At 39.4% G+C, this 26,951-nt stretch overlaps 1 protein-coding gene across 3 annotated transcripts; it reads left to right on the forward strand.

Moving 5' to 3' along the window:
- The first annotated feature begins 3 nt into the window (after positions 1 to 3).
- palm1b (paralemmin 1b) lies at positions 4 to 26,255 on the forward strand. 3 transcript variants are annotated; one of them, XM_085390953.1, is made up of 7 exons: positions 4 to 1,515; positions 14,629 to 14,730; positions 17,135 to 17,177; positions 17,859 to 17,939; positions 21,616 to 21,731; positions 21,973 to 22,043; positions 22,298 to 26,255. In XM_085390953.1, the coding sequence occupies exons 2-7, from the start codon at positions 14,684 to 14,686 to the stop codon at positions 22,675 to 22,677; spliced, it is 738 nt and encodes a 245-aa protein (XP_085247079.1). In that variant the 5' UTR covers positions 4 to 1,515; positions 14,629 to 14,683; the 3' UTR covers positions 22,678 to 26,255. The 3 variants fall into 3 exon arrangements, with proteins under 3 accessions (XP_085247079.1, XP_085247078.1, XP_085247080.1); XM_085390952.1 differs by having other exon boundaries at positions 5 to 1,515; positions 14,672 to 14,730; XM_085390954.1 differs by lacking the exon at positions 14,629 to 14,730 and having other exon boundaries at positions 30 to 1,515; positions 22,298 to 26,254.
- The last annotated feature ends 696 nt before the right edge of the window (positions 26,256 to 26,951 follow it).

Raw genomic sequence — 26,951 nt, forward strand, 5'->3', positions numbered from 1 at the left:
TTGTTTTTTCCTTTGCTGTACAGACATTTAAGAGTAGGCAGGAACTTTTGCTCTGTCCCCCACATCAGCTGCATTAAGTTAAAATAGCCCACTGTGTACTCTAACCTTTCACCTTTGTGCTTTCCAATTAAATGTAACCCAGTTCCCATTTAGACAAACAGATGTCTTTTGACAAGCAGATTTTTCAGCCCTTGTTTTTTCTTAAACACTCTACACTTTTGGTTATTTGATGAAATGTGGTGGGCAGTAGCAAAATGTCTGTAGCCAAAATTAACAATGTATTATTATAATACATTATAACAGCGTATTATTAATATAATACATTGTTAAAGTCTCAATGCGGTATCAATAAGCTAACAGAGGCACAGGTGATTTTGTGTCTGTTCTTCTCGCCTGTATAAAAGAATTGATCAAACTCCCTGAAAAGAGATATATCCTAAAACAGAAGAAAATACAGAATAATGTAGACACCCATATCTCGTTTACTATTTTCACACAAACATTTATGGCCTAACCACCTCAAATGAATTTGCAGACCATAAACCTATGAGAAAGCAAGCTTGAAAGGACAAGAGAACATGTCTGGAAGTCTAGCACCACCTACTGTATACTGTGTGCAGGTGCAACATGTTTTGGATGATTTAAGGATGCAGATGTCAAATAATTGGATAAATAAAATGTAAATGAGCGAAACTGAGCACACAGCTTAAGTTTACACTGATTCCTCCGAGTGTTCCTGATTTGATAAAGAAACAGCAGATAGATGGCGACGAAATCCTATTTCAAACCCGCTCCTTGAGGCAGTGAAAGCATTCACCCTTCAGCCTGCGATTCCTCGTGCAAAAAAAATTCAAGGAGTCTTGACACTGAGCCTTTTCACCACTAGATGGAGTGGACGGAGAAACAGTAAAACTGGAAAGAATGGCGCGTTCTCCTCTAGTAGAAATCCTGGATGTGGTCCCAGCCTCAGGCTGCACGTACTTTTGAAGCACCGCTGAAGCAGACAGCCCGGTTCCTTGCACGTCATATGGTGAGGCTGGAGCAGAGCCAGCAGGGCCTCGTTTTTGGAGAGAAGGACCCTTATCTTAGTCAGCGTGCGCAGCCAGGGCCCCTTTATCTTCGCGGGGCTGGGAGGCGTATCCTTTCCCCCTCTGCACTCCCCTTCACATACCACTCTGACTCTCTCTCTAACACACACACACACGTACCCTGACTAGTCTACAACCTGCTTCAGACGACGCCCCACAACCCATGAGATTCCCACCCAGCGCGGAACCAAGTCCGCCGTGCGTCCTTTTCGCCCGAGAGGAAGCCATCGGTGTCTTATAATTGCCGGGCCGTGCGCGCAAGCTGCCCTCGGCATCACCTCAGCTATAGCACAAGGGGTGCCATCCAAAAGAAGAAGAGAAGGGGGGAGGAAAGGAAGGGGTGTGAGAGTGCTCCGAAAAATAAACAACAGGACACCTCGTTTGGAAGACGTCTGCGGCGGGAAGCAAAAAGGGATCTGTAAACTGAGTAAGTCGTGATTTTCAGTGTGCTGCGGTTGGTGATGTGTTTTCCTGTAGCTGACCTGCTTTTGGTGATTTGTTCAGCGGCTGGTTGTGCAGCGGCGGAACATTTAAGCATCAATCCTGTGCCTCGGACACGAGGGCTGACATAGCGGGACAGAGGGATGAGAGAGGGTGGATGAAATATGCATATCGAACAATATACTGGCTGTTTTGTAATAGTGAAATTCCTCACTGTGTAAGCACTGTGCAGCTGCATTAATATGCTAGGAGGTTACAACTCGTAATCACAGGAGGCGCAGCATCCTTCAAGACAGATGAGAGCAAATTGAAAATAGCATTGCTTTGGCTTAAGTCAGCGGCTGAGAGTTACTGAACATCTGCATTATTATGTCATATCATCCTCTATTGCATGCCTAGAGGGCCGCCTTACACTACTGTACTTCCAATGGGGGCGACAGGTGTAATGGGAAGACGTGTTTACGCGGATGCCTTTCATGATCCGTCATGTAATATCGATCTGATGTGCGAAGCAAGTGTCTCTTCATTTGTTGTTGTTGTTGTTGCTTCGATGGTGAATTTCCAGTGGAGCCAGCCAGCCGCGCATGGCCCTCACTGCACGGGTGGAGAGATGCTGACTGGTTACAGGCTGGAGGAGAGGACAGTAACAGGGTATTCTGTGTGTGTTGTGATGTGAGCAGTCCCCTCCAACATGGCGCGCATGAGCTGATAAACCTTGGCCATTACATACTCGTGTCTGGAATTTACACCGTGCAGTGGATGAGGCGCTTGGCTTTGTAGCGGCGAATGAAATTCTTAAATAGACGACGTTAGCTCAAATGAATCCAGGCGCAGGCTGCCAGCAGTGGCACAACCTGGCTTCTCCATCCTCCCAGAATATCACGTAGCCCGGGCTTGTGTGTGTTCTTCTGCTTCTATTCCTGTCTGTGAATAGAACAATGTCAGCTGGACCAGCTCCTTAATTTTTGCCCTGATTTTTTTTCTTCTTTTTTGTAATTACGTTTGATCACAGCATGCATAGGCACAAACGGACAAAGTGTGTGTTTTTGTTTGGTCTTGTGTTCATTGTTGCTCTGCGGGGCTTGTTGACTGTTGTAGAAAACACCTTTGTTGACAAGACCAGCCCTTGCAAGATAGCTGAGAGTTCATAAACATAACGGATCATTATTTCCCTGAAGTAGCACAGCACACTCTTAGGTATGTTCGTCAATAAAAAAGCTTAAGAGACACCTGTTTGATTCTTATAAATGCTGGGGAAAGTGCATCAGGGGGATTGATTTCTGAGGTTACTTCCAGCCAGACATTTTATCCTCTTGCTAGGTCAGCCATCGCCATCAGAGAGATGTTGAAAAGGAGACAAAATTAATTGATTTCAAGTCCCGAGAGCCTGTTTGCTTCACAATGAACATCAGTCTTTATTGTCTAATAGTGTAATTGACTAGTAAATAGAAAATAACGCAAAATGTAATTCTCACCACTGATAAATGTGTAAAAATATAGATATCAATTATGCATTATACCATTTAATATTCTAAGATTTTATTGGTAAGATTTAAGACAATTAATTATCTGGTCAAACATTTAAAAAGAGGTTGGATATTTGGTTTATTAGCAGCACTTCCTGCCTTCTGTTGTTTCATTTCATTTTATAAGCAGTTAAGTCCTAAGGCCCCAGCCAGGCTACATGTGAGTGGAGGGTCTATATCCAGTTGGCTGCTCTGTGTCGTGTCAGCAACTCACAGTGGAGGCGACAGCACTTGTCTTGCCCGCCCAAACATTATCTGACATTATGACTTTGGACAGTCACATTTCTGTCTTTGTCTTTTTGAATTCCTGCATACGTGCAGCTTTGTTTGTGCATTTCTGCCAGTCATTTTGCATGTATGAATGGAACAAACAGATGGATTGTTTATGCGTGTGTTGATGACTGTGCCTTGCACTGGCAGGCTTGGTACTGGGATGGGTCTGCGTTCACCAATTTAGTTAGGGGAAATGAGCCTGGTAACCGGAAGGTCATTCATTCCTATTCATGGCCAGTCAGTAAAAAAAAGTTGAGGTGAAATGTGAATGAGTAACAGTCTTTACTCTCAACTAACTGCAATCAAAGTGCCTTTCGGGAAGCCAAGAGGCTAATAATAGAAATTCTCATTGAGGCAACTCATAGTAAGCAGCATCCAAAATACACTTACAGTTATAAAGTCACAATGACATAACCTGTACAAATTAAAGAAGTTATAATCAGCATTTTCAGATTAACATTGGGACACATGACCATTTTAGTGTTATTCATCGGATTGTTTTGCTTTCCCCCCTCCCAGATTTTATGTTTTGCTTCATTGTCACCATGTATAGCCAGTGGCAAAATGCAGGTTTTCATACAAAGCAACTATGATGAACAATTGTACGCTACCTGCCCAGTGCCAACCCAAACAGACAGAACTCAGTGAGCAGTTGATGAACATTTAGTAGCTATAAGTCTTCCCTTAGGAATACCGATGTGAATCAAATGACTCCAAGCTTATCAATTCCTTTTATTATTTTCTGGCACTTAAACATTGCAATAAAGTGGCGTCACACTCTTGGTTCTCGACTCATATGCAGCTCTTATACTGTTGTCAGACTCTCAGATAATTCTCAGATAATAAAACAGCTGTTTTGATGCAAAAAATAAAACAAAATAAAATAAAAAAAACCTGTCTAGACCTGCACAGAAAACCAATAACAAATCAATAACATAAAGACTCAGACCTATAAGCAGAGTCAACACTGGCATTAGTATAATTAAAATCTTATCAGGATCCACACTAACTGTTTGTATAAATATCAGTTAATGCAGGTTTCATGAAAATCTTTTGTTTTAGAGCGGAGTATATGAGTAAATAGATCTAATTTAACGTAGAACCCTCGACAACTGTTGGGTTGCAATTTCCTAGAAGTTTTGCCAGAATCCGGTGGTACAGCATTATTACAAGTGGACAGGAGGCCTCTCATGGGTTCACATCCTGCCCTGAGCAAATACAGTGGGGCAAAAAAGTATTTAGTCAGCCACCGATTGTGCAAGTTCCCCCACCTAAAATGATGACAGAGGTCAGTAATTTGCACCAGAGGTACACTTCAACTGTGAGAGTCAGAATGTGAAAAAAAAAATCCATGAATCCACATGGTAGGATTTGTAAAGAATTTATTCGTAAATCAGGGTGGAAAATAAGTATTTGGTCAATAACAAAAATACAACTCAATACTTTGTAACATAACCTTTGTTGGCAATAACAGAGGTCAAACGTTTACTATAGGTCTTTACCAGGTTTGCACACACAGTAGCTGGTATTTTGGCCCATTCCTCCATGCAGATCTTCTCAAGAGCAGTGATGTTTTGGGGCTGTCGCCAAGCAACACGGACTTTCAACTCCCGCCACAGATTTTCTATGGGGTTGAGGTCTGGAGACTGGCTAGGCCACTCCAGGACTTTCAAATGCTTCTTACGGAGCCACTCCTTTGTTGCCCGGGCGGTGTGTTTTGGATCATTGTCATGTTGGAAGACCCAGCCTCGTTTCATCTTCAAAGTTCTCACTGATGGAAGGAGGTTTTGGCTCAAAATCTCACGATACATGGCCCCATTCATTCTGTCCTTAACACGGATCAGTCGTCCTGTCCCCTTGGCAGAAAAACAGCCCCATAGCATGATGTTTCCACCCCCATGCTTCACAGTAGGTATGGTGTTCTTGGGATGCAACTCAGTATTCTTCTTCCTCCAAACACGACGAGTTGAGTTTATACCAAAAAGTTCTACTTTGGTTTCATCTGACCACATGACATTCTCCCAATCCTCTGCTGTATCATCCATGTGCTCTCTGGCAAACTTCAGACGGGACTGGACATGCACTGGCTTCAGCAGCGGAACACGTCTGGCACTGCGGGATTTGATTCCCTGCCGTTGTAGTGTGTTACTGATGGTGACCTTTGTTACTTTGGTCCCAGCTCTCTGCAGGTCATTCACCAGGTCCCCCCGTGTGGTTCTGGGATCTTTGCTCACCGTTCTCATGATCATTTTGACCCCACGGGATGAGATCTTGCGTGGAGCCCCAGATCGAGGGAGATTATCAGTGGTCTTGTATGTCTTCCATTTTCTGATGATTGCTCCCACAGTTGATTTTTTCACACCAAGCTGCTTGCCTATTGTAGATTCACTCTTCCCAGTCTGGTGCAGGTCTACAATACTTTTCCTGGTGTCCTTCGAAAGCTCTTTGGTCTTGGCCATGGCGGCGTTTGGAGTCTGACTGTTTGAGGCTGTGGACAGGTGTCTTTTATACAGATGATGAGTTCAAACAGGTGCCATTCATACAGGTAACGAGTGGGGGACAGAAAAGCTTCTTACAGAAGACATTACAGGTCTGTGACAGCCAGAGATTTTCCTTGTTTGAGGTGACCAAATACTTATTTTCCACCCTAATTTACGAATAAATTCTTTACAAATCCTACCATGTGGATTCATGGATTTTTTTTTCACATTCTGTCTCTCACAGTTGAAGTGTACCTCTGGTGCAAATTACTGACCTCTGTCATCATTTTAAGTGGGGGAACTTGCACAATCGGTGGCTGACTAAATACTTTTTTGCCCCACTGTAGCCCCAGAGTGATGGATATTGCCAATTACCCTCTCTGACCTTGCTGTCATTAAGAAACCATTTATGCAGTGGTTACAAAATCAGATCTGTAAGCTAGTCGTGGAAAATGAATGTCATACATTCCAAATGTCTTTAAACTTACTGTCCCATTCTGAAAGATGGTATTGTAGGGCAAAAGAGGAAGTGGAAGTGAAAGCTTGCTCAGCAAGCATGCAAAGTAATACGGAGTAACATCTGGGCCGATGATGATGATGTGAGATATTCTTAGATAATGCTTTGCAATCCACCTCGCCCTTTCTGTCTCTGTTTTTTTTTTCTCTTTTTCTTAATCTCTGCCTTCTCTTTTCCTCCTGGATAGTCACTTTTTCTTTTTCTTTTTTATGACTATCTCTTATTACAAATCCCCCTCCTTGCTGCTTTGTCATGACAGATAAGGCAAAAGAGGATTTGTTTTTTTCTTCCCAGCGGATAGTGTGCCTTCTGATAAACTGTCATTTTTAGCCACTAAGTTGTTTTAATCTCAGAGGGAAGTGTGCTCAGCAGTATGTGTTTGTACATTTGTATGTGTGTGCCTGTGTGTGTGTGTGCCTACTGCCCAAAACATGTGCACTCCCACATGCTCATATGACTGTCATCAGTGTTGTTGCAGAGATAATATCAAAAGCCCTATTGATAAGCAGTAGATCACCCTTCGTTTTGCTCTGTTGATAACCTCATCTACAGGGTGCACACATGGCAATATGGTTTAAGGGGAGGAAGTAGGATGAATATTAGTCCTTGTCCCCTTTGTAAATCAAACTTTATTTTGTGAGAAGAGATTGGACAGGCTGATCTTGGACAAACATACTTAGTATAAACAAGTCCTTGAGAGCCTTGAGTAGATATTGGGACCATGCCATAAGGGAAGACACCTATTAGGCCTAATGGTTCCTGCATTAACATAGAAAGGCTGCTCCCGTAATGCAAGTCCATAGGTTTCCGGACATATAGAATTTGCTTATTGACCAACAAGAACACACCAGGATGCAGGAGACAGGCCACTACTGAAATGGGTTTTCTGTAAGCATAAGACAGTGTTGTCAGCAGGTCATGTTACACTGTTTTTGCAAAAAGGCTGAAGAACAAGTCAATAATTGGGATCACTATCCTGTTCTTTACTCATTCAGGTTTTTAATCTTCTGTCCAAAAAGGTTGAGCTTTTGTCCAGAACTCTAAGATTATTCATCCTAGGAACTAGGGCTGTTCATATAACGATATATATCGGATGAAGATATAAAAACGTCTATCATTTCATTTTATGCTATCGTTTGTTTCGTTTCTTTGTGAGTATTTATTACACAGCGTGCTGCGGGGAAAAGCCTGTTCTAACGTTTGAGTCTAAGGTTTATTTTTTAGCACCTGACGGCTCTTTTTTGCTTCTCATCCGTAAACACTCTGCATCGTTCACGTGATTCAGTTTATTTTGAAAAGTCTCAACAGGATCTTGAGCTTTATTGTGAAAGGTTTATTGTGAAAGGTTTATAAACAAACGCTTGTCTGTCTGTAGTGTGGTTATATTAAATGTAAGAGAAAGAGAGAATTTTAAGAAAGTAATGTAGCCACTAGAGTGACTATCAAAATAATGAAAAAGTATTGCCATAAACAGTTTATTTTGAGACACCACGAAACAAACGATAGCATAAAATGAAACGATAGACGTTTTTATATCGTCATCCGATATATATCGTTATATCGAACAGCCCTAACTGTGTATGTACTATATTTCTACCTTTGACAAGCTAAACCTGCATTCTGACCTCTACAGCTATAATCAAAACACCCGGATCAATCATAAAGTGTCACAGGAGTTGTGGACTCAGCATGCACTCTGTGGATATCTAAACATTAACAAGCAAAGATCAAAACTCATCAGTTTTGCAGCGTAGCATAATGAAGGTCAAGATCGGTCAGATGAGACTAGTTGATGAAGATTCCAGGGAGAAGCAGCACAGGGTAGGGACACTGCCTCTGTTAAAGGTTTTTCATTAGGTATTTGTAGAAGGCAGAACGAGGAAGGAATTGGTGGAAAGAATGTGAGAGTGGAGATTTGTTGCACATTAGGAACTGAGTAGAAGAAATACTGGCCTGTCTGAATGCCTAAAAAAATTGTTGAAAAGTGCCTGCAAACCTAAATTTTTTACACATTAGAGTTGGCTGCATCCGAGTATTTCTGTAATTTTCCAAAGCGAAGACTTCATATTGACTTATTGACCAGCAGTGTGAAGGTTGAGAAAATAAGGCAGGGTTACGCAACACCTTCTCTACTGCCTTATGTCACAAATTTGAGAATAATTGCATACAAAAAAAGATTGTTCCCATTTTTGTGCCATTATGATTGCTGTGGACTGACGTCAGTCTGTGACAACAAATTTTGGCTACTGATGGAACTTTCTTGCTCAAAGCATCTCTTCCCCCCCCCCCCTTCTTTTGGCTTCTCGCTTTAGGGAACAACACAGGGGATCATCTGCCTCCATTTCACCCCATCCACAGCATACTGTCACACAAACTCTGTCTCCTTCACTATGAATCTTCTGCACGATCTTCCTCTTTTCCTCCTCTTTAGCTCCATATTCAGCATCTTATTTCCAGTGTATTCACTGTCTTTCTCTGTGTGTGTCTAAACTATCTCAGCCTTGCCTCAATCTGTCCCTCTCAAATACTCATTTCGAACCATTCTGGCCACTCCCACTGAAAAAAACTTGCCATCTTCAGCTTCCTGTCATATCCTCAACCTACTCTTAAAACTTCTATTTTTGTGACCTAAATTAAGGTAATCTTTCTTAACTAGCTTAATCTCTTTGTAATGCCATAATACCCATTGTAACTCATTCATGTTTAGTGTTGTGTTGCTTATTTTATGTTTCCTTAACAATTTTCCATTATGGTTGTTGACTTTGAGTGGCATGAATGGCCCCAATAAATAAACTTCATTAATATTGCTGCTAGACAATACAAAAAATAACAGTTTCCAAACTGGTGAAGGATTTAATACAAATGTAATTGAATTCATTATTTTTTTCTAACTAGAAGACTGCATGAAGAGCACATGGTCTGCCAAGGCTAATTCACTAATGCACCATTTTAAGCAAGTGAAATTTAGCTGAATTTTTGTTTGCTCATGCTTCACTTCTCTGCCAAGTTTAATGAAATTTGTCTTTTTCCTAATGTTGCCAACAGACAACTCGTAAAAGTGCTTAGAGCGGTCAATAAGACTAGAAAAGTGATACATAAAAAGCAGTCCATTTTGACCATTTATGTACAGAAGAAAAGACAAAAGAGTCATAAAGATCACAGGAATACTTTTGATTGGTTGCTCATTTTTTGCTAGAAATCCTGCCACTACATATGTAAAGTCAGGATTCATTCATTCTTGCATGCTGTTGACACTGAAACAAGTAAGACATCAGAACTTTCCCAGTTTCCCCCGTCCCAACACATGTGTCTCAGTCTTTGTGTGACTTGCCATTTGCCCTCTCGACATAGATGTTACACAGTAGTTCACTCTCTTTTGTGCTAACAGAGCTGTTATTTATGGCTGGCCTCAAAGGGAAAGGACTTTTGCCCTCTGACTCCTGAACACTAACGTGTGACCTCAGTGGACTTCCTCTAGTTTTTATAGGCACTGCACTGTTTATATTTGGCACAATTTGTATTCTGCCTGAGATAGAAGGATGCAGAGCTGCGTGTGTGTTGGTGGTGGTTGAGAAGTCTTGGTGTGTATATGTGTGTAATGGCCTGGGACAAGTGTGTGGCTGGGGCAGAGAGGCTGGGAGGAGTATTGTTGTCCTTGTGCTCTTTTGGCCTGAAGGAAGGAAGCCGTGGAAGTGGGGAGTAGAGAGAAGGAGAAAGAAGGGCCACTCTGACACAGTCAGGGTGATTGGATTCGAGATCAGTTTCCTTTTCCAGAGTGTTTTAGCGTTTCTTAAATGCAGGGTCTGTGTCATTAACTCAAGAGTCATTTTCACCATCATCCTTCTTTCTGAAGAGGAAACATTTTCTGTTATTTTGTCTGTGTCTGGCATGCTTGTTCTTTCGGAAGCAGCCAGAAATGACAGTCTCAGTCACATCTGGGATTTCTCCAGATTTGCAGAATAAATAATATTCTGTTTTCTTATTTTTTTGGCTTGCAGCCGTTTCAGTCACCTTTTCTTTTTTTTTCTGGGTTTCTTTTTGTGATTGTGTTTGTGTGTGTGTGTACCCAGGAGTTTCATTATAGCTGCAAAATATTAGTTTAAAGGTTCTCGCTGTTGTGAATCACAGCCTAAGTTAACAAATGTCTTGTTTATTTGTTGTAACTTGGTCACTTTCGGCACCAGATGATTGGTGTGATTATCAACATCTCACTTTAGGAGGTTTTTATATTTCATATTTAAAACAACAACAACAATCCGATTGCGCACATGGCATAGTAAAGTAGGAGGATGGAGTATAGAGTTAAATGCCCATGTTCATGGTCATATATGTAAATATTTCAGTGTGGAACATGTCACCCAGTGTGTGCGGCTGGCTCATTGATGTTTGGGGAGCAATTTTTGAACAGCAGCGGGTCTCTGTGGACCACAGGAATAAGCGCTGACAGGATTTAACTATATAAATGATACTTTTTGGCTCAATTAATTGCTGGCTTTGAGTGTTTCAGACAGTTTGTTAAGCGCTTTGCTCTCAGACTGCAGGATTACTTGTGGTTCCTAGAGTTTCCAAACTGGGAGGCAGAGCATTGAATTATCAGGCCACCTTCCTATGCAAAAAGCTTTAATTCTAGATCCAGGAGACAGGCACTATCTACTTCTTAAGATCAGGCTTAAAACCTCCCTTTATGACTAAGCTTATAGTAAGGTGATATAGAAATATCACCAGATTTAACTTTAATTAACTCCACTTATTAACTATCATTTGAAAGTGCTCTTATCCGTCTTTCTCTCTTTGTCAAGGGACCTGATTCTGCCTGGTCCTAATGGTGCAGTAGGTGTTCAGTTCAGTATAGGTGCATTAAAGTGCTTACTACCTAATGAAGAGCAGATGCCGCACAAACAAGCTTTAAATAAATTTGTGCATCTGAGTATGTGTGAGCGTAGGAGGCATGTTCAGAATCAGCATGTTGGATTGCCCAACAGGTGTTTGTTTAAGATAATTTGAGGTAATTTGGACTGACACAATCTGCCACCGCTGCGGACAGAGAGCAGACCTATTGCTGTCTGGAGTCAAAGAGTAGCTATTCTCTGTCATCACATATTGGAAATTATCTACAGCAAACCTTCTACAAAGGCAACATGTAATGATTTAAAAAGTGTTGTTTTTGTTACAGAAGGTAGAATTAGTTTGATCAGGAAGAGATGAAATGTTTTTTTTAAATTAGAAGAACCTGATGTTGATTTTATGTATCTTAATAATTAAGTGGAATGAAAATACTTTCTTTACCTTAAAAGGAGATTTTTTTTTTTTATCCTAGTAAGACTTTATGCCAATATAACACCCCCAACAAAGATATACCACTGGGCTATAATTCATTTACATTTATGGGCATTAAATTGATTACTTTTAGTGCATTATAGTGCAGTTAGAGTATGTAAAGTGACTGCTGGTTCCAGAGGACCATGAGCACAATGCTATTAGAAGAGAGGATGCTGTTGCTGTACACTGGCAGTTAATGTGTTCCTGGAAATGCTACAGAAGCGGTGCACTCAATAGGGAATTGGGCTGGTCATTAATGTGTTTCTCAGACTTCTTCTGATATGTACCTACCTTTACATTTTGTCAAAAATGTGGTTTTAGCTTGCTGGTTGTCTCTAAATCCGCCTGTTACGATCCATCCATCGCTTAGTCTTGTCTGAGTGATGTTTTTGATCTCTTGCATTTATCTGTGTCAGGCAAACCAGTCTCTTAGTGACTGTCTCCCTCCCTTGATGTCTTTCTCTGTCATAAATGTAATTACTCTTTTTACTGTGGCAAAGATGGCTGCCTGCTTTCCTTTCTCCCTGTGCGTCAATAATTTATGAGAGAGGCTGTAGGACATAGGCCCCCAGTGTTCCAACAAGGTAGACACAGTTTTCCAATATGTCCTTAAAATTTCATTGCAGTATTATTCCAGAGGTTATAAAATCAGGACTAGCGCTTACATTTGGTTTTGGACTGTTGCCGTTAAGTCTTGCATGCACAAGATTGTAAGTATTATTCACTGTTGCTGAATGTAGATGTTTAGATGCATCTGACAGTGACTGGATTGTTATCAGTACTTTTTCATATCACCTGATATCATGTCCATCTGACTAAATCTGGATTTTAGACAATTGTTGTATTTACCTTTTCACATTCACAACTTGGTAGTCAGTTGAGCAAAAAGAATTATTATTAATACTGGCAGGATAGAAGCAAAGTCCACGCATAATTCTTGTCTTTGTAACTAAAACATGGGCAGAATATCTGTATCACAATTGAGGCCATCCTGTGTTTAGATAAATGCATAATACAACCTTTGTACAACTTTTAAATTAAAATTCATTACACTTATCTATGCAAAGCTAACCTTATTTACAGTGTGCTTTAGCTGAACTGTGTCCAGCTAGGACAGCGTGATGGAAACTGATGTAACTATATTACGTGCTGATGTTTAATATACTGACTGCAAATTAAATGTTTTAAAGCAGCTGTAGCTCTCCGGGCAATCACAGCCATAGAAAATCACATGGTTCTCTTATTAAGATGGTGCGCTTATGTAGTGCTCATGTGATAAATTTGTTTTCAGTTTCGGTTTTGGACAGTGCAACACTGAAATGGATCAAATGTCAACAAGACGAATGGATGGCAAACAATGTGAAAAAAATGGTCTAATCGCTCAATAGTAACCTAATTAGTAAACAAGTGGATAATTACAACGAAGCCAATTACAAGGAAGAGCATCAAAAATAAAAAAGGAAACAGGGAAATACAGAAGAACTTAGAGAAGTCTATTAGCAATGCTAATGCTCAGTTAGCTGTTTAGAAATGCTAACTGCCAGCTAATTTCCAAGAGTTAAGTGCATAAAAATTAAGAGATGTATCACTTCCAGTCTTCAGTTTCCAGCTACTAATTTCACATTTTTTGTAAAAACTATAAATGACAGCGTATTCAAACAAAAGTAAACTTTTCTTCAGTGCTAAATATTATTTTCATAACAACAAAAAAAGATTCAACTTTATAGTGTCCCCAAAATTTGAGTAAGTTGCAGGATGTCCTCTCACTGAAACAACTGAAGTAACTGAAAATAAAGTGCTCCGATACCGGAAAGAGGTGCAAATAACTGTTAAACTGTTAAACAAAAGAACGTTTAACAGATTTACATAACAAAGGTCATTACTTAAATAATTTTCCAGTATGTTTATAATTTCACCAGATAAAAGGTCAGCCCCTTTCTGTTTTCTTGTCTCTATAATTTTTCCTTGTAACTGCTCTGATCCTTTGGCTTTGAGCTCTGGGAAGCTTTAGCAGCGTTGTTACTTTCTTTAAATTGTCCATGTTCATCTGGGTGAAGATTACGTGTCTCATTAGGTCTGTTCTAACACTTTGTGTCTTAACTTATAGTGAAGAGCTTTCATTCCAACAACCTGTTAGAATGCGAATGCAACCATTTGCCTGCACCACAGTGTGCATGTTGCATAATCTGACATAGATTAGGCTGACCAGCCGGTCACCAATCAGAGCCAAGAATGCTGAAAATTGACTGATTTCAGTCCTTAGCTGGTCGATCAGCACATTGCTAATAAAAGTCTGTAACTTACACATACATAGTAAGATTATGTCCAAAAACTGTTATGCATAATTACTTAATAAAAACAAAAACTACATTTCTGTGTGACTAAAAAGCAGTTGAAATTGCAAAAATTTCTTGGTGATTTGGCACATTTCAGGTGTTCTAAATGTGAAGCTGTGAATGGTCTCTCTATCCTGCATTTTTAACAAATGTATCAAACAGTGGTAATGTGTTCATTGTATAATTGCTGTCAAGTTCAGCTGCGGGTGGGACCTGCTCCTTGACCTTTTCCACATTAAGATGTTTGGTCCTTTAAAAACGACAGAGGTCAGCTGCTCCTCCCTGGTCAAATTCCACCGATGAAATGATTCAGATGAGTTTCCAGATGTGCACTAATCTAAGGGCCCATCTTCGACTATAACCTGAGGGATGGGAAGGGACAAAGGCTTAGGACAAAAATGCGCTATATAACGATGCCAAAACAAAAACTATAAACATAATTAATATGTTTTTTAATTTTGTTCTAAACAAACAATTATAAGCAAAATTAAGATTTGCTTTATTTTTGAGAGTGCAATCTTACCACATTAAGCCATATAAAAGCTGATTTGACTCAGTACATCCACATGTCAGGATCACTGGGTAAAGGCAAAAGTTGGGAAAATGTGTCTAGACGGTACAATATGTCTGTGTTTGTGTGTACTTCAGGAGGTGATCAGATGATTGTGGTACTTACTTTCTCCCCCCCAAGGGTCTCCATGTGATGGTGATGTGGCTCGATGGAAAAACAGAAGAGGGAATGGAAGAGAAGTGAGCTGTTTGATTATATGTGTGTAAATGCACAGGAAAGACAGTAATTGGACATGTTACAGACTGACCTTCATGCATGCCTAAGTCTTAGAGGGTCAATGGTTGCACACTGAGCATGAAAAAAGATGCTTCTTTATCTTTTTTAGGTCAGCGCTGCTACCCTGCATGCCTTTGTGTGGGAAATAAAAATGCAGCCGCAAAAAAAGGGTGGGATAGGAGGGATGTGAACTGGTGATATGCTGCATTTTTCCACTCACAATCCAACCTTTGTATGTACTAAGCTGAGAAATGATACAATCTGTTACGAGCAGGGATGCTGTTCCTCGTTCCTCATCAACAACAACGCAATCAAACAATTTTAGAAATGTTACTGGCCTTGCTGTAGGTTAGGTTGACAGCTGTTTTTGTTATAGCTGTTTTTAAAAAGATTGGATTAGATGATGAGCCCATATATGTTGTGGTAAAGCTTCATTCTGGTCTAGAGAGAGCACACCATTCTTCTGTTCTCCATCAAACACTTAAGCAACCAGAAACTCTAGTCAGATTCAGAGAAGTTAATTTCTTCTCTGGGAGTAGAGAAAATGGATAATTTGACACCAAGTCATTCAGAACCTGTATTTAATAAGTACGTTAATTCTTACTTTGATCACTGTAATGTTTCTAAAGATTCCTGCTATTATAGCAAATTATATCTGTGCAGGGGTGTAATTTTACGTGGCGAAAGAGACATACTTCCCCTTAAGGTTTTATGTGAATCACCTTTTTAAATGTCACCTTTTAAATGTTTTTACATAAAAGTAATAATTTAAATTAGAGATGAAAAACCAAAAAGTCATTAGTTTGCCCTATGGATGTAATTCTTAATTAGGACTGCAACTTATCATATATTTTTTTAACATTGATTAACCTGCCTGCTGATTTCCTGAATAGTGGATTTTTACAAAAATATTTTAATCTGTCATTTTGTCTAAAACCTAAATGAGACATATTGTGTTTGTCCTCATTTTCCATCATTTATAGAGTCAAATGAAGGTTTACAAAGGACTCTATGCAGTCCTGTGACAAACTGAGTTCATCCCAGGATTTGAGAGCTTGTAGAAACACCTCTAGAGCAGGTAGATCTTGTATATGACTTCATCAGTCTTTTGAATTGTTGTGAAGACATTTTGGTCTATTCTTCTTTTCAAAGCTCTTATTCATTTATGCACAGCTCTCTTAAAGTCCTGCATTTCAGTTGGGTTGAGGTCTGGACTGGGCCACTGCAGTTTTGCTGGTGTACATGCGATCATTGTCCTGTTGTACGACCCAGTTTTGGCCAGCCATTAGCTTTTAGATACATTACCTTCAGAATTTCTGTATACGTCCACTCCTGGGGAGATTGAGACTTTGCTTGAATACAAACAAATAAAACCAGCAAATTGCCAGAACTGTATCATCCGTTTACAGTCGCATAAATCAAATCTCGCATTTATTAAAACAGTAGTTTTCTCACCTAGATGTTATATTTAATGTAAGAATTAACGGACTAGTTGTAATTTTTAAATGGAAGATTATATCCCAATACATTAGACATAGTTATAAGAGATATAATTCCCTCTCAGCACAATAATACTTACCAAAATAAAACATATGTGGAGACATTAGCTATTATTGTCACATAACACATGTTGTCCTTAGAGAGCTGAAAGTAGTCAGGGTTAAATATAGTATATGAATGTATCAACGTCATAATACCCCCATATGGCACTCACAGTTGTTAGTGAAGGTGTCTATAGCTTGCATACTAAAATCCTTGTACTGAATTCTTGTACCCAGTCGATTCTGTCTTATATAGTCTTTATAAATTAAAATTTTCCAGTCTGGGATCATGAATTTATCTCTATGTTTAATTTGCTCTAGAGGTCACGATAAGTGCTGCCTTTTGGATCTGATAATCTCAACTATTTACTACAGAAAAAGGTGGAACTCAGTGCAGGATTTATCACTTTTTCATAGCAATAGCTTTATCCTATCTCCGTTAAGCAACAGTGTGCAGTCTTTTCCTCTGGCTTTAAGTTTTCATCTGTCCATCCTCCATCCTGAAGCTCTTGTCTGGAACCTATTAAAGCAGGAATCTCCAGCAGAGCCCTCGCTGCACATTAGCATGCCTGCACCAACTTTTCCTGACTGGAAAGAGACTCTGATTTAGTGCCAAACAGAAAGATATTTAACCTCAGTCACTGAGAAATCACTGGAAGGTAAATGACCGGTGAGCAAAAACTAGGGGTCACAGAATATTGCTTGACGCTGTGTCTAATGTCTGATGTCGCTGGTCATTATGAGACGTAACTCTTACTCCCTCCCCCTCCTCCCTTCTCTCTCTCTCTCTCTCATGCTGCCCCTTAACTTGTCTGTCCTTCATCAGGATGGCTGAGGTGTCACATGAGGAGAGACTCCAGGCCATCGCTGTAAGTTATCTACACACATAGACACATTCTGCTTTCTATTTTCTATTTCATACGCACACTTAGACACACACACAGAGTGCACATCATGCACACTGATGGCTGAAGAAACAACAAATCATTGCTGCTCGTCATGGTCTGACTGCCAGTCTTAATGACTCAACCTTTTAGATCCCATCTCCTTCATCCATTAGAGGACATCAAAAGCTAATATAGTAGCTACAGCTCACTGCGCTTTTCTGTCTGTTCCTCTGTCTCTGTTCATCTTTTATACTTCACAAATGTTTTATTGTCACTTGTTGCCTTTTCTGTTTTAACATCCAGGTGTCTGTTTAGCTAAACTTTGTATATTGCAATCTCTTTTTTATTTTACCTGTGGCAGATATAGGGAAACACATTTATATTACTACATAATATCAGTTTAATGCCAGTACTACATTCCTATGCCTATGGTCAACAAGCTGTATGTATATAAAAAATATATTGGTTGACTACTAAAGATGCCGTATATGCAGCTCTATTTATTTGAAGTTACCAAAATTCCTTGGTTGCCACACTAGTACTGCATAAATAAATATATAGTTCATATTGTTCTTTAAAATTATGATATTATTTCTATTTCTAATCTTTGTAATATGCATTTGTGCATTTCCTACCAATCTTAATGCATGTATATCATAACAGGAGAAAAGGAAGAAGCAGACAGAGATTGAAAACAAGAGGAGACAGCTGGATGATGACCGACGGCAACTCCAGCATCTCAAGGTACACACACATTCACAGGCATACGCATTTTCCACGTATCCCATAAGAATACTTGGTGGTTGACAAGAATACACACAAGTATTGGTGTCCACAACACATTGATCTCATAGTATGCACAGGGCACTCTCAGTTACCTCCTGCTCACTACTTCATCAGCACGTTTCCCCTGCTTCTCTTGCCGCTGGCCACATGTTTCCAGTTTAACTGTTTTTCCACCTTGTGTAGGCACATATTAGGTTTGTTGGATTTCTTCCAGGAAAGAAATCCATCCACCTTTTTTTATGTGTATTTGTATATCAAGTATTCTTATTTCATTTGTTGAAGTAAGCAAATGAAATTCAGTTGGTACACAGAGAAGCTTGAGAGCTAGTTGAACCTGAGCAATAGATTTTTTTTGTTTTGCAGTCACAGTAGTCATAGTACTAATTATCTTTGTTGCACATGTTTAAATGTTATTATTTAATACTATCACCTCCCATCTACACTTGTGAATTCCTCCATCTGCTACCAAAAGAGTGCTTGCAGTGCATAAACTGGGATATTTGACCCCAGCATCACATTGCTCATCCTTCGTGAACATGCCAGTTTGGCTTTGTTTGAAATGCACTCGAGCTCTCCACTGATAAGACTAATGTACAGTATGTGTCATCTGTACTCCTACATGCCTCTCCCTTCACAGAACTTCTAACAAGCTAACAGAAACACTGCCGGTCAGCCCTCTGCGTGTTTCTGGGATTCATGCTCTTACGTGTGTGAGCAACGTTAGACACCCACACAACATTAAAATCAGCAGTTCCCTTCAAATATATCTGTCCAACATAGTGAGATACTCCCCAACTGCTGCTGTCACGGAATGTTCAGAATGGATAACAGATAATACCAAAAGCTCCTCCACATGCTGTTTATACACACACACACTCATGCATGTAGACACACACTCATTATATCAGAGCCAAGGTTTTTGTCAGCGTATGTGTCAGCGTTATCAAAGCTATTTCAGCCACCGACAATTCAGCAGGTCACAGATAAGAGCAAAGGTTGAGGTGTGTATTTGCCATGTGCACACGAGTATGTGTGTGTGTGTTTCTAAAAGTGACCTGTACTGTTGTCCCTGTGTGCTCCCACTTTTTCTATTTTCCAGGCAAATCATTGTAAGTGTGTATCTGTACATGTCGCGTCCAGTTGTGTGTAGGTTGCTTTATAAAGGAACACAGAAGCTTCAGACAATGCAGTGGGCTTTAGCAGAGGAAACAGATTTTTGTCCCACTCCCACCAACAGGAAACAGCTCTTACACCCACCGCACCCCACTTTCGTCTCACACACACACAGAGGGGAAGTGTAATCATGCTGTCCAGGGTTGTTAGAAGGCTCTTTGTGTGGACCACAGCAAGTATTCTTGACTCAGAGGCAGACCGATGTGGAAATCCTAATGAACGTCTTTGCTTACGCAGTACATTTTTTTAGGCATGTACCCCACCATTAAATCACACCAGTACATGATTAAACACACACACATATATGTACACAGACTTGTTAACACAGAAAATGTGGTGAGATATGATTACGCTAACAGGAGTCAGCAGTCAGTAAATGTCAACATGGTGTATACAAGTTGTGATTTTTCAGAATAAAACAATTAGCACTCACAGCTAACAGACTTTTACAAAGTTGGGAAAGGAGCAGTTTGTCATTTTCTTATTCATAAAAACATAAATAACACAGCTGCGGCAAGCGAGCATTTAATTTTAAAACCACATCTAAACCTCATTCATTTAATTACCAAGGACATTTGCTTAACCTGTACAAGAGACAAAGGCTAAAAGTACAACATTTAAGCTTTGGGCCGCTAAGTCACTTTCGCCATCCTCTTATTATACCACAGACATTAGCTCAAAATGAAATGAAAGAAAAAAAATGTAAATTTGACGAAATGTTTGACGAAAAACATTTATGCTACACGGACCAGAGAAACTTTATTTTGACAAAACGGACTTTTGAATAGATGCACAATGTGATTTGAAATAAGCTTCTTCTCTTTCCAGCTGTTCATAACATATCCATGTGTGGATGGATGCTTGCCTGCGTGTGCGTATGTCTGTATCCCAGTTCCGCCCTTTGTCTGCTACGTTAGCAGCTTTTACTCCAAAGAACAATGGAGAGACGTTGTTTCAGCATTCCTAGCTTTTCAACTGTTCACATTGACTGGTGTGTGTGTGTGTGTGTGTGTGTGTGTGTGTGTGTGTGTGTGTGTGTGTGTGTGTGTGTGTGTGTGTGTGTGTGTGTGTGTGTGTGAGTGAGTGCTTCCATATGCAAGAGTGAGCACATTAAAGTGATGTCAGGCACTGGCGTAGTAGGGTGTGGCTCACGAGAGCAAGCAAGATTCAGAGAGTAGTAAGAGGGCAAAGCAGGTTTAGATTCAGTGCCCAAGAGACCATGCAGGACTGTGGAATGAAGAGTGTTGAATTACACAGTGTTAAGTGTGTGCTCTAAAGCTCTGCAGCTGGATGTCTGAAGTTGAATTACTCAGTGGAGAGGGTAAGATTTTAAACAGAACAGCAGATAAAAAAATTTAAACACGGATATAAATTGAGGGAGATACACCCTGACATTTACAACCCTTTTTAGGTTCCTAAAATTTAGGATGGGCAAAGAGGCATATGCTACACGAGGGAGGAAGGGGGGGGGGGGGGTGTTTTTTTGTAGAAATTCTAGTTGCATCACTGGAGAGGAATTCGCATCAAGCACATGTCCAGATTTTCAGCCTAACTTGTGAAAACAAGAGCTTTTTTTTCTAACACTTTTCCATATGGTCAGGCAGGGTTGTCTTTTGCTGCATGGTCCAACAGCTGCGAGTAAGACACACTGTTATATTTACCTCAGAGCACGCCAAGTATTTGCTTTGATATTAACTCATCCAGAGGATGGATGGGGATTGAAGATAAGAATACTGGCCTGGTTGGAAAATAATAAGGAATAATAGTAGTCACTGTTAGTTTTCTAAGCTTGTTCATAAAGATATTACTTGGAATGAATTAAGCCCTAAGAAATATTTGATCTAGTTTAAGATTAGAGCCACTTCCTTTTTTTTTATCTCCCAGCGACCTCTCATTCCTGTCTTTAATTTAGTATAATGATATTAAATACATGTTTGGATTTCCCAGTTTGATACCAGAAGTCCTGATCCACTGGCCGGGTGCCATTTAGTCCACTTGGCAAACTATTTGGCAGCAGTTAAAGTGTTTGACAGAATCCCTGAGTTTCAGCAGTCAGCAGAGAAGTACGAGACTGCCTGGCAAGAAGATGCTGTTGCTTTAGATTAACTAAAGAGTTCATCATTAGTGTCAGAGATGGTGTCACTAATCTCTTGTGTAAGAAAGTACATCGATGTCCAAAGAGAGGCTGACTCTGTGCAGCATGTGGAGAAATTGAGGTGCTTCTAACGTTTTAACTACTCAACTTGTGCATAATGTATGCATAAAGATCTTCCATAAGATCCTTTCAATGTAGCAAGCATGCACACAAATGCATCAACACCCATGGACACATCAAGTACATACACAGTAAAACTATATTCCTTGTCTTACCATTGCTAGATCCATTTTATAGAACGTAAGTTAAATGGTCTGGATTACCTACACTCTATCTGTGTTCTCAACATCTATATTATCCTTGCAGTCAAAGGCACTGAGAGAGCGCTGGTTGTTAGATGGAGCTCCAGCAGAGGAGGAGACTCAGAAGCGTCTGCAGGAGGACGAGGTGAAGACCAAACTTTTGGAACAAGTCATCCTCAGGTGAGCATTTTAAATCCACCATATGTTTAATTTTTGAAGCAGTTTATCCATTGCTATTCTTTTATTTTGAAATTAACCGGTAAATTGCTACAATATTTAAAAAACCAGGAGTAGCAGTAGCAGTGTGATTTAATGGTGTTTTGATTTGCACTCAGAGTTTGCTCAAATATAATACAATTTGTGGTCATGAATGATCCACAGATTTTTTTTTTGTGTGTGTGTGTGTGTGTTTCCGAGCCAGGCTTGAGCAAGAGATTGAAGAACTTGAGACAGGCGTGCCAGCCAATAAGGGTGTGGCCAAAGAAAATGGAGGTAAGTTTGGTGCCCATGGCAACATATTGTATCATCACATGGGAAACCATGGCAATGCAGCCTAAGCGCAAGTGTCACAAAGACAAAGTGTGCTCATAATAACCTCTTGATTTACTCTGTGAAATCGGTTCTCCATGCCGGAGGTCATTTAAACAATATTTCCTTTCTTTCTTTGTCCTACTGTCTGACCCTGACCACGCTCTTTTCTCATGCACTTCCCTAATCTCTCAACGATGCTTTGGTGCTCTCTATAGGTGAAAATGGAGTAGTGCAGACCTCTGGTCAGACACCCAAGAGAGAGGTGACAGGGATTGAGGCCAAGCTGCTCGGCCCTAGTCCTGACCAGGCTAGTGCAGACAACCCAGTTACTCTAGTGTTCATGGGCTACAAGACCGTGGAGGAGGAACAGGAGACTCGCACGGCCTTAGGAATGGACGGGGTGGATGGCAATGTCAAAGCCGAGTTTGTTGTGATCGAGGATGGGGAGGAGAAAGCGGGCGGAGACGCAGCCACAGAAGAGCAGCCTCCACCTAACGGAAGCATGGCAGAAAAAGAGAAGCCTAATGAAGGTGGGGAGGAGGGCGAGAAGGAAAAGGAGAAGAAACAGACCTGCAAATGCTGCACGGTCATGTGAGGCGTATGTGCGCGTGGGTGTGTACACACTTTCACCTTTGCAGGCATGTGTGCCATTGCATGTGTCTGTATTTGCAAATGTGTGTAACTTTTTGTTTTTGTGTGAAAGTGTGTGTATCGGGACTGGGGAAAAAAAACAAAAAGTTGCACAGCCAATATACCAACAATGAGAGCCAATCCAAGCTCCAGCTACAACAAGAACCACAAAGACTCATAAGTACACTTTACTCTATATTCTTTCTCTGATATGTATTTGACTTTTGATTTCTATTGATATTTTTCTATTTTTCTGTCTTGACATTTATATTGTATTCAGTATGTATAACTTTATTATGGGACTGTGTACTGTAAGTTCATTGTTACTATTGTTGGGAAAAAAAGAAAATGTATTAGCTCTCTGGACTGTACTGCTACTCAGTTGGGAAAATCTGGAAACTTTAAATCATTTAAGAAAAAAAGCAAACTATGAAGGACACAGATACTTAGATATATATATTTCTCTGTTTAGGCCTAACAGCTATTTATCGGTCAATTTCATATTGCAATATTGTCTAAGATATTATTTTAAATAGTATTTTAATATATTGATATGAAATTATGTTTTATACAATGTATTTATTGTTTTTGGTTCTCTGTATCATCTTCAACCATTAACTGCATGTAAGCTTGTAAGCACTACCACAGTCGTGTCACACTCATACAAGTGTCTGTGTTTTCTTAGACTCATACGTGCTCATATCTTTAGTCACGCAAGTCTTTCTATCAGTAACAGTAAGTATAATTGGCATTGTTAGAGATATGCGTTATGTCGAAAAATACAGCAAGGAGACAAAGATAAATATGATCACTAACTAGGTTGCAAATCACAATAGTTTCGTACTGTATGTGGCACATGTACATTAAGATCACGGCTGTTGTGTTTTTTGAATGCAGCTCTGTTTCTTAAAACGTTGCAGCGCTGTGCAAAATGTAAATAAAACCAATGCAATGATTTGCAAGTCATAAAAACTGTACAGTTACTGAATAATAAACCATAAAAAAGGTTAAAAAAAATATGATTGTATTTTTGAAAATGTATTCTCATTTTCAATTTGACTGTAATATACGGTTAAACAGTACATGGGTGGGTATAAAAAGTGCCCATTTCCTTTAGAAGTAAAAGATGGGAAGATGCAGAGGGGTTCACCACTCTGTAAAAGTCTGCATAGTCAAATAGTTCAACAATACAAGGAAAAGTTGAAAGAATGTATTAATCTGTTCACAATTTAAAAGCCATAATTGGTAACATGGAGTGCTTTTTGCACATGGCTTGTTTAATCTGTGAAGGCACCATTAATGCTGAATGATATCTACAGATATTGGAGTACCATATGCTCCCATCTAGACGAGACCTTTTTTAAGGAAGTCCTTGTTTATTTCTGCAAAACACTGCCAATACACATTGTGCACATATAACAATAACATGGGCTTACTACAAAGGAGATGAGTCCCGGTGCTAAAGTGCATCTAGACGTGTCACTCAATTTAAAACATTTGCCGTATTTTGCTAACAAAGCTACGTCAATTGATCTATTATACATCAAATAAAAGGATACAAATAATTTGCTCTCCATTGCATTGTATTTTATTTACTTTTTGAAGAAGTGTTTCAACGTTTTTAGAAAAGGCCTGTAAGATGAAATCACTTTATGATTAGATTCATGAGATCATTACACAGTGTTTAGGAAGGCCTAAGTAATTTTCTTCTTACAACAGTAAAATCAATGTATGTCTTAATGAGGTAGCACTGCATGAAGCCTTGCAACTGTTTCAACTTGTCTCTTGTTAGGTCTGTAGCATACACTATCACATTAACATGAATGTAAATCCAGGGGTTAAACTGGGATTCATCCTAGCATAATGAGAAGAGGAGGGCTTGCTCAGCTCACTATTAAAAAAAAGCTTTTTGTTTTTATGTACCAAATAAAATTTGATGAATCAGTCATTTCACTGTGTCTTGGTTGGCTGGTGGTTTCTGTTCTGCTTATACTCCCAGTTTAACCCCTGATTCTTTGTTTGTACACCTGGGCCTAATTGTGCTTGAGTAGATTTACAGAAGAAGAAAAGAGAATGAGGGCATTTGAGTAGATTTTTTGCAAATATTAATTATATCTTTGGACACATTATAAAGACTTCAGCTTTATCCGGGTATCCAAGCATTTAGCTTTCTTCCACTATTACAGATAGTTTAAATTCTTCAAAAAAAGCATCTCAGCCACATTTAATGGTAGACAAAATATGCATGTACATTATAGCAATTCAAAGTAAAAAATCTGATGTGTTTGGCAGACATATGCAGTTCTGGATGAGCTTGGTCAGTAAACTGTACTGCCAATGCTTCTCCTTCCCCAGGGTCATCCATGTCACTGAATCACCTAAATGTTATCACCATTATTTCCTTACTATACTGTTTCATTGTTATTGTCAAATCATAGCCACACCTTCTATGCTTGGAGACACGCAGTTAACAAAAAAAAAAATCTCTGAAGTTGGTGCTAATCCAAAATCTTCTCTAAAACTCTTCATCCACCAACTATTGTTCAACCTGTCCCATCTGTCTTACTCAAATTGCTGGTAAAGGGATTCTACTGTCGCCTGCTTGATGAATAAGAGTCTTTTTCAACCTTCAGTGCCAGATGCATTCTCTCAAGTCCTGCCTATTTTTAACATCAGAGAAATGATCCCTTCTTACATTCCAGAGGGAAGACAACAGGCATGGATAAGTTATAGTCTATGTATAGTTCAAAAATAATTGTACAACTTTATTTCTTATATTGCCTCTCATCCTTTTTTTCTATGGTCTCTTTGCAAGGCAGTATGTCGTATTTGATGTGTGTATTTTTAAAAAACAAAAAAGATTACTACATCTGTGTATTGTCGGTGCCTTTGTCAGGTTCATTTGACTGGACTTGTCTGTCTGATGCCATTTTCAGACCAGGGTTTTTCTTGCTGTGCTCCTGGTTACGATGACCCACTTGGAAACACTGCCTTCTACTATGAAGTGTCACTAGTATATCGAATACTACACTCGTTCTTTAAGTGATAACTATAAATGAACACAGTTAGGACAATTGATAATATGGAAACTACTGAGAGTCTCCAAGAAACTTTGTAACACGTCTTATGAACTTTTTTTAAAGTTGATGACATCACTTCAACTGACAGATTTAAAGGTTTTTATTTGTTGTTGTTTTTTTGTTTTGGTTTTTTTAATTCCAGAAATGCAAGAAACTCTAATCAAAACCAACCTTGATCCGATGTTTAACATTATCTGGGGATGCAAACTTTATACAGAAGACTAACTGATAGCCTATGTATATACAATACATGCACATGTGTATGTCTGTATGCATCTGTATAGATAGAAATGCATAAAATTGGTGAGCTAAAGCTTTGCTTAATAGTGGGTCTCCGGGGCAGCAGCAGAAAAATCAACCTTGTGTTAAACCAATGCCTGTTCATCTATTCTGTGGTCGTCTAAATGTTTAATCTTGAATAAAACTATTGTTTGTTACAGCAGGTCAAATTGAGTGTGTATGTGGTAACCAAATATAAGCTGAACAATGTGTGATTTTGCCATTTGAAGGAGGCACATATGAGTACAGGACACCCTTCTGAGGAGATAAACCATCTATTTATTATTGGGCTAAGTGGGTAGAAAAATCAAGAAACAAGAAGATGAAATTGTACAATCATTAATGAAAAAAATATGAAGCAAGAAGAAATAAAGTTAAAGGTGTGATTTAGACAGCTGAAGTAGTCTGAGCATGCGGGATTTTAATTTCTCTGTCTTCTGACGTCATAATTTTGTAGTGTGCACTACACAGAACATGCCACTAGGGAGCATAGCATACATCTACTATCTTTTAATTTCGTCATTTTACACCGTTGTAATAAATTCTGTTAAGTGTGTGTGTGTGTGTGTGTGTGTGTGTGTGTGTGTGTGTGTGTGTGTGTGTGTGAGAGAGAGAGAGAGAGAGAGAGAGAGGGAGAGAGGGAAAGAGAAAGAGGGTTAATTAGGGACTCTAGGAAGAGTTGGATGCATTTTAATGGCATTCATAAGTAGAGGGTTAAGTATGCATTATTCAGCATAACTATAATTGTCCTGCTTTATCCTGCATACATATATTACAATGTTTATATCAGATAAATTGAAATCTAAAAATGCTCTTGAGGTTGTTAGAAGTGTATTCCCTTTGATGAAACAAATTTTACTATCGTGTTGTTTTGAGGTTA

This window comes from Rhamphochromis longiceps, linkage group LG19, assembly GCF_057381845.1.
Source record: "Rhamphochromis longiceps isolate RC_006_pf linkage group LG19, R_longiceps_female_GT1.1, whole genome shotgun sequence".
In the NCBI taxonomy this organism is placed as follows: Eukaryota; Metazoa; Chordata; class Actinopteri; order Cichliformes; family Cichlidae; genus Rhamphochromis; species Rhamphochromis longiceps.